Raw genomic sequence first — 8658 nt, forward strand, 5'->3', positions numbered from 1 at the left:
CTGAGGTTTTTGTGCCTTAGCACATTGATCATTGTGACACAAATGATGATTTTTTACAAGGTGCCATACACAAATGATGTGTGTATCCCCTTTCTATTCCCATTTGATAATTGCCAGAGTTCTTTCATTTAAAAAAAAATTCTACTCAAGCCCCTAACTTCTTTCTTATTTATCTTTTAAAATAAGATTTGTTTAGGTCTAAAAGGGATACAATGAAGTTTCTTTTAATATCAGCTGGAATTTACTCTACATGCACCCATGCACATACATAAACACTTTATTGAGAAAGACTCTAATTTTAAAAATCCTGAGGTTCCACTTCACATTCATCAGATTGGAAAAAATGGACCAAAAAAGTAAAATAGGTGTATTTTATATATATATATACACACACACATATATATACACATATATATGGTGAAGTGTGAGTCTAAATACGTTTTTGCCAAACTTCTTTCCAATTTTCCCAATGATTTTCATTGAATAATGATTTTTTTCCCACTGTTTTATAATCTTGGAGCCAGTTAAATACTAGTCTTTTGTTTGTCTTTGATTCTAATTCTGGATGTTCTGTTGCATTAACGCATTTTACTATTTTTTTAAATTCAGAACTAGATAATTTTGATAAGTGCCACTTCATAGTCAGCCGGCCAACAAGAATTTATTAAGTATTTTCTGGACACCAGATACAGTGGGAAACACTGGGAATACAAAGAAAGGCAGAAGACAGTCCAGTCCTTGCTCTCAGGGTGTTTACAACGTCCAAAGAGGGGAGCTACACTCAAGCTGCTTCATACAAACAAGAAATCAAGAGGATAAATTGGGGGCAATCTCCGAGGGAAGGCATTGTAGTACAGATTCTCCTTCATCTTCATTTCCCTTGCCTACCTGTTTTTTTCAAATGAAACCTATTGTTTTATCCAATACTTTGACCTAACGCATTGATATACAAAGTGTAGCATTGAATATATAAATACATTTGGCAAGTATTGACATTTTTGCTACCTTGGCTCTCTATGCCTGGCTGTGTTCATCTTCAGTTTCTTGCCGAGGACTGAGAGGCTTTCTAGTTGGCCTCTACCTGAACCAACCTAAAGTGTATAATGGTCTATTTGGCAACAGAACTGGGACTAAAACCTTGGTCTTGGATCTGTTCTTTGGTTGGAAAGAATGGATATTCTACCTTTCTATAGGCATGCCAAGACCTTTTTTCTTTGTTTTAAAATTTTATTTAAAAGTTTTTTCATGAACATGAAGAATCTATTTTTCTCTCCCATTTCTTCCTAATCCTCCCTCTAGTAAAATAAAAGAAAAACAAAACCCTTGTAATAAATCTGCAGTCAAGCAAAACATTCCCACAGTATAAGACTTCCCTCAAATGGGATAATAACATGTACAGCTCTTTGCAAACCTTATATAAATGCTATATATTTATAGATGTCTTCTCAATTCATATAAACATCGGCCCTATGTTTCTTCTTAGAAACATGGCCCATCAGATCCTCTTCAGTGCAATTAATAAAATCAAGGTGTTTGGAAGGGACATTAGAGAATATTTAGTCCAGCTCCATCTCTTTACTCAGGGGTGAGAGGTGGGGAAGAAGGGCTGGTTATTGGGATTTCGTTGGTATAAAAAACTTCCGGTGAGAAAGCCCCCTCTACCAATGCAAGCTGGCTCCCGACCTGCAGTTTAGAGTCAGGGAGTTCCCTGGAGGAATGGGATATTGAATGATTCATCTGAGGTCGAACAGCCAATATGAGTCCAAGGCAAGCCTTGAACCTCGATCTTCTCTCTGAGACCAGCTCCCTATACATGAAGCCATGCTGTCTCCTTCCAACCCCTCATCTCAAAGTTAAGGAAATCAAAGCCCAGAAAGATGATATCACTAACTTATTGAAGGTCACACAATTAGAGAATAGCAGGACTGGGGCTTCTCTCACCAGAAGAGGTGCTTGCATCTGAACCATTCTTTTTAGAAACAACACTAAGATGGTGGGGTCCCTTTGGAACCAAGGTCTGAACTGGGTGCATTAGTATGGTAGGGGCTCATCAACACCATTTGTCCTGAAACACTAGTGACCTGTCTTGCCAGGTAGCGCAGTAGATAGAGCACTGGGCCTAGAGTCAATAAAGATTCATCTTCCTGAGTTCAAATCTGGCCTCAGACACTCACTAGGTGTGTGACCCTGGGTAGGTCACTTCATGTCTATTTGCCTCAGTTTCCTCATCTGTAAAATGAGCTGGACAAGTAAATGGCAAAACCACTCTAGTATCTCTGCCAAGAAAACCCCAGATAGGGCCACAAAGAGTTAGACATGACTAAAATGACTCAACGACAGGCTTCTGTCTGAACTGCTGTCCACCAATTTGTCCATTTTCCCCTTTACCTGACAACTAGGTGATATTATAGATAGAGTGCTGAACTTGAAAGTCAATAAGGTCTCAGTTCAATACTTACTAACTGTGTAACCTTGGGTAAGTCACTTTAGCCTTGGCTGCCTCAGTTTCCTCATGTGTAAAATAATAGCACCTGCCTCTCAGAATTGTGGTGAGGATCAGATGAAATAATTTATGTAGAGGACTTTGCAAACCCTAAAGCCATATATAAGGTTTAGCTATTTTTTTTTTTTTAAGCAATCGGGGTTAAGTAACTTGCTGAAGGTTACACGGCCAGTTGTTTCTGGGTGGGTGCTAAGTGTCTGAGCCTGGGATTCAATCTCCAGGTCATATCGACACTGGAGCCGGTGCTCTTACTCACTGTGCTACCTGGGCGCCCCGTTTAGCTATTATTAATATTATAATGCCAGCAGGGAGAAAGAGAAACAGTACTATAAGAGTCATTTACCCCTGCCTGATTCCTCATGGAGTTCAATGGAAGTGTGTTTGGTTGCTCTGCAAGGAAATGGAAACACAGATCTCTAGATAAACCTGTGAGACATTTTCAGTGCTGATTTGGAGCTGGGGACCCTGTTCTCAGGACCAGTTCTTGGACTGGTGTTGAGAGTCTAAGGATAGAAATAGCTGTGGAGTAAGATCAGGGCAGAAGTTTATGTCTCCTTAGAGAAAAGCTTGGAACCTTTTGAGGCTCCCAGGCTGGCTGTGTGTCAGCTAAGGGAGGAACAACCAGCGGAGAAAACAAGGCTTCAAATACATGAAGGGATGCCCAATGAAGAGGGATTTGACTTGCTCTGATTGGTCCCAAAGAATAGAATGATAAACAGTGGATGGAAATTGCAGAGGTGTTGATTTCCACTCAAAATTTCCAACAGTTTACAGGCTGCCCAAAAGCAGATGTTGCCCTGGTTCTCATTGTGGGGTTCTCTATTACGGGAGGTCTTCCATCAGAGGCTAGATAATTTGTTAGGGATATTGTAGAGAGATTTGACAGGGGTTGGACCGCATGACCTGAAGACCTTCCATCTCCGAGGTTCTATGGTTCTATGGTAACATCGTTGGAAGGCCTAGCCACTAAGTAACATTTCCAAGGACTTCGGGTACTTTGTGTCTTTTCTTTCTAAAATATGTAAAAAAAAAATGTAGATTAACTCCCAAGTTATTGGGCAAATGCCCCTTTGCCCTCAGGGACAATCTCCTCATGGTTAGTGGGAAGACATAGCAAAAAAAAAAAAATCTGCCCTTGACAATAAACAGAGCCTTAGGTTTCTCTGTCTGAAAAATGTAGGGATTGGATTAGGTCATCTCTGAGGTCACTTGGCAGCTCTGGCTTTCTCTGGATTTGTGAAAGCTGGGCACATTACGGACAGAGCTGGGAACAGACTCCAGGAGTCTTAAAACCTAAAGTTATTTAAAAGAGGAGGGTGCTTGGGATAATAGTTGGGGGCATGTGCTTGGTATTTGGTGGCTTATGGGAAAAGAGGGGGGCCTAGATCTTTCTATACCTGCTTTCATGATCAGTTGAGGTACATGTCTATATATATATTGTGTGTGTATCCCTATGCTCCACAGGAGGGAGAAAGGGACTGTCTTCATCTCTGCATGCCCACCTCTCTGGATGCATTTCTTAGACAGGATCTCTTTTTTTTCCTGACTGGACTTTCTTTGCACTGTCTGTCTGCGTCTCTGTCCTCCTCCCTGTCCCTCAACATCTCCCCAGTTTCAGCAGAATCTTTGGGTACCCACCCCTCCTCCCTTGATCTCTGGGTGGCTTTCTCTTTCTCTGGGTGTGTGTGGGTGGAACAAGTCCAAACATTCCCTGGGAGTCGGGCAGGCTCTGCGGCCGCACCCTCCTCTGGGCTGTACTTTCCTCCTAAACTGGTTATGCTAGTGTGGGTGTGTGTGTGTGTGTGTGTGTGGGTGTGTGTGTGTGTGTGTGTGTGTGTGTGTGTGTGTGTGTGTGTGTGTGTGTGTGTGTGTGTGTGTGTAGGCCACTCAGCTACACTCACCTTCAGGGAGGAGCCTCCCAGAAACTATCCCTCCCAGGCCAGATCTCCACCCTTCACAAAACCAGGCAGAGAGACCAGGGACCTACTCAGCAGGAGGCTGAGCCTGAGCCCGAGCCCGAGCTCGACCTGAGCCTGAGCCTGTGTCCGAACCACAGCCTGAGCCTGAACACAGCCCTGCTTTCTACCACTATGTTTAAGGGACTAAGCAAAGGCTCCCCTGGGAAGGGGGTCTCCAAGGGCTCTCCTAAGGGCTCCCCCAGCAAACACAGCAGGTGAGGAGGGGGCCAGGTTGGCGGGTATGTATTTGGGGTGGGGTGGGAAGGTGAGAGGGTGGTGCTCTGTTGAGGATGGGCCCCCACCAACCTGGAGGCGGCCTGTTACAGCCCCAGGACCTAGCCCAACTCAGGCATTCCAAGTTCCCGAGGCCAAAAGCACCCAGGGGCAGGGAATCTGATGTTTCTCTGAGCTCTGGCCCCTAGAGGGCAAAGGTAGAGGCAGCTGTGCCCATTCCTTTATGCACACTTTACAGAGAGAGAAACTGAGGTTTATGGGGGTGCTGGTGATTCTCTTAAAGAGTGCCTGATAAACTGGAACAATTCTTCCCCAAATGGAAACTGGTGACAGGCAGGTACCAGGGTGAGGGCTAATAGGATTCCAGTGCCAGGGAGTAACTCTCAGGGAGTGGTGGGCAGCCAGTGGGTTCCTTTCAAGCTGCACAGCCAAGAAAAGCAATCAGAGGGAGGTCAGAAACTTTCTCCTGGTCCTCAGATGGAACACAGAGAGGTATGAATGAGGGTCCTGGTCAATAAGAAAGGCCAGTCTCTAGGAGAATCCTTCTGGAGTCAGCAGCTCCTGGCCCCAGCTCTCAGTTACCCCTGGAGTGTAAAGAGGTCTATCTGCCTTCACACACACACACACACACACACACACACACGCACAAAGAGTAGGCATGGGTAGACCTGTCAGTGATCATTAATTAGTCTTTCTTTTTAAACTGATGTTTTTCATTTTTATAACACATTCTTTCTGAATATACCCCTCTCCTCTCCCCCATCTGGAATGCCTTCCCCTGAAACAAATATTTAAAAAGAGAAACCAGCCCTGTAAAACAAAGCAACATATAACTGAATCAATGACCATAGTCCCTTACTTCAGCAAACGAAGGGAGGGAGGCACATTTTTACAGCTCTTCTCCAGGGCCAAACTTGATCATTATAATTAAATTTTAGTGAGTTCAGTGTCATTATACTGTTCTTTTTATTTACAATGCTGACACTGTGTGTATTGTTTTTCTCATTCAGCTCCCTTCCTTCTCCATCAGTCTGCATGTCTTCTCATGCATCTCTGAATTCTTTCTATTTGTCTTTTCTTAACGGAGCACTCATATTTCATTACAATCATTGCCATGGTTTGTTTAATCATTACCTAGTTCATAGGTACGTGCTTTACTTCTAACTCTGTTGCCATAAAAAAAAAATTGATGCAATGATTATTTTAGTGTCTATGGGGTCTTCCTATATTCAACCTGCTTGGGGTATCTGCCTGCCACATTCTTAGCCACCCCAGGAATAGATACCCAAAGAGAATCTCAGAGGAAGGGGTTATGTCCAGCAAGTCCAAAGACATAGAGCAGAGAAATGTTTTACCTTTTCTGGGACTTGGACCCCTTTGGTAGGCTAGTGAAAACGGTGAACCCTTTCTCAGGATAATGTTTTTAAATGTTTAAAATAAACTTCAAAGGATTACAGGGAATACCAATTATATTGGTTTTATATCATATCATATATTTATTATAGTATAGTATTATAATTATATTTTATTAGAAACCAATTATAATTCAGTTATCAAAGTATTTTAAAAACTAAGTTTCCAGACACCAGGTTAAGAACCCCTGGCATTGTCTTAAGACCTAGGGGAAGATATAGAGCACACAGAGTCAGGACCCCAGGGAAAATACTCTGAAGCATCACCTTTGGGCCCACTCTTGAGAGCCACAAGACTAGAACTCTTGGGTTCTTCCCTAGGACCATAGTTTACATTTCTCCCACAGTCAGTGAAAGCCCAGGTCTAGGGAGATGTTGGAAATGATGCAGTATCTGTCGTCCTAATCTCTGGTCAGGTTGGGTAATAGTTTTTTTTCCAAACCTCTGGGAGGAGGGGGGATCCTGAGGGACTATCCCCTCTGCAATGAGCTAAGAACTGAACTGGTGTTTGGCTATTCTCTGCCCAACTCACCAGTAGAGTGCCTCAGGGTGATTGAGAGTGTCTGCCATCCTGTCATTACAAAGGAGGGGACACTAAAACCCTGGAACAATAAGGGTTTGGAGGGGGTGCTCTTAGCTAGTCAGGACTGCTCTGGGCAAAAGCTCTCAGCTCCACATTCTTCCTTTAGACCAGGGGTTCTAAACCTTTTTTTGTACCATGCACCCCTTTGGCACTGTGGTGAAGCCTATGGACCCCTTCTCAGAATGATGTTTTAAATGTGTATAACAAAAAATATAAGATTACAAAAGAAACCAAAGGTTTGTTAAAATAAAGATGCAATTTTTTCCCATGCAAGGTCATGAATCCCCTGAAATCTATCTACAGATGCTTTGCAAAGTGGAGTGTCCATAGACTCCAAATTAAAACTATCTGCTTCAGATCTTTGTGAATCAGAGACAGAAAATGATAGTGAAGCCTTTTTGGACCTTCTCGGCAATGAGTAGTCGAGCGGGCCTCTTGGATCTTGCTTCCAGACCTCGCTGAACTCCCCACTTTTCACTAGGCATCAAAGTGACAAGTTATCTCATATCCTGGGTCTCAGAACAGGCGGAGGCCCCAAGATGAAAGATGAAAAGCTCATTATGGGGATAAAGATCAGGGTAACTACTGTAGGAGTCAGGTGTCTGTCTAGATTAAACATAAAAAATCCCAGATAACACTCCTAGCTAGAGAATACCACCAAGGGTACCAACACCCAGGGAGGGACAACTCTCTTCAGGCCAGCAGGGTACAGCCTCTAAAAGGTCAGGATGCCAGGAACAGCATTCAGGGCCCCAGGCCCCCGCTGCTGTGTGCCTTCATTGATCTTGGCAGGGTGGACAGATAAGAGCTTGGGTAAGTGGAGGGGTCTGTCTTCAGGATTTTAAGTCTAGAGAAGGCTCTGAGATGACTAGAGGAGAAGGGGAAATCTATGGAGGAACACTCAAGTTCTGTCCTTGAGGAAGCCAAGCTAAACATCCCAGAAGGCCCACCAGCAGTGTCTCAGTGTGTCATATTGAACTAGTGACTCACTGTCTACCTCTTCCTCCCACCCAAGGAAGCAGGAGGAATCTGGGTGGGGTTCTGCTCTGCTGGGCCCAGGACAGGGAAAGCTAAGGGAGCTAGATTGCTTACTCCCCTGCTGTAGGGTCTCTGTAGAGAGTTGGAGATCTTGTTTACTGAGCCTGGAGGGGGTAAAGTGAGTCATTTGGGTTGTGGTGGTGAGGCAAAGATAATGGGGCTCCAGACCAGGAAGGGATCCCAGACAAGAAGATTATACCAGGCCAGTCCCAGCTCCATCAAAGGGCAGTGGAGTACACACCTAGGATAAGCCCCTAATCCCCAGCCAGGGGCCAACAATGACCTGACCCACTGTTTCTGTCCAATGATCTGGTCAATTGAGTATGTGCCCAGACCACTCAGCGGCCTCCTGTAGATCTAAAACCTGCCTGGTTGATGAAGTTTCCACAAGAGTTGAAAGTGGAAGGGTTAATCCTTCCCCAAAGCATTTAAAGTTGTTTTTTTTTATTTCAATATTTTTTCAATTAACAAACATTTATTTTCTCTTCCTCCTGCCCACCCTTGCTAAAAAAAAAAGGAAGGAATGAAGGGAAGGATGGAAGGATAAATAAAAGGGAAGGAAGGAAGGGAGGAAGAGAGTAAGGAAAGGAGAGAAAAGAAGATAGAAAGGAAAAAAGAAGGAAAAAGAAAGAGAAAATTTCATAACAAATATACATAATTAAGCAAAACAAATTCTTCATTCTGCAAAGCATTTATCCAAAAATACTTTCTCTTCCTGATTCCCCAAAGGGCCTCCACCCAGGAACTAGCCCAACTCATCACCCGAATGCAAGCCAATGCTGACCAAGTAGAGAGGGACATTCTGGAGACCCAGAGGAGGCTGAAGCTGGTGAGGCCTGGACAGTCTAAATGGGGCAAGAGCTCGAGGGAGTTTGGGGAGAGGGTGTGTGTGTGTGTGTGTGTGTGTGTGTGTGTGTGTGTGTGTGTGTG

At 43.9% G+C, this 8658-nt stretch overlaps 1 protein-coding gene across 2 annotated transcripts in view; it reads left to right on the forward strand.

Annotated features, from left to right (window-relative positions):
• The first annotated feature begins 4306 nt into the window (after positions 1-4306).
• The window catches only part of EVPL (envoplakin), a 40273-nt gene continuing 35921 nt past the window's right edge, over positions 4307-8658 (forward strand). For both annotated transcript variants that reach the window (XM_069076333.1, XM_069076334.1), the window contains exons 1-2: positions 4307-4676; positions 8458-8557. In XM_069076333.1, coding sequence (XP_068932434.1) covers positions 4594-4676; positions 8458-8557 — 183 coding nt within the window. In that variant the 5' untranslated portion in view covers positions 4307-4593. The remainder of the gene's footprint in view (positions 4677-8457; positions 8558-8658) is intronic.

This window comes from Petaurus breviceps, unplaced genomic scaffold (genome assembly GCF_028583685.1).
Source record: "Petaurus breviceps papuanus isolate PSGF00001 unplaced genomic scaffold, PetGlider_PUasm1.0 90925, whole genome shotgun sequence".
Classification (NCBI taxonomy): Eukaryota; Metazoa; Chordata; class Mammalia; order Diprotodontia; family Petauridae; genus Petaurus; species Petaurus breviceps.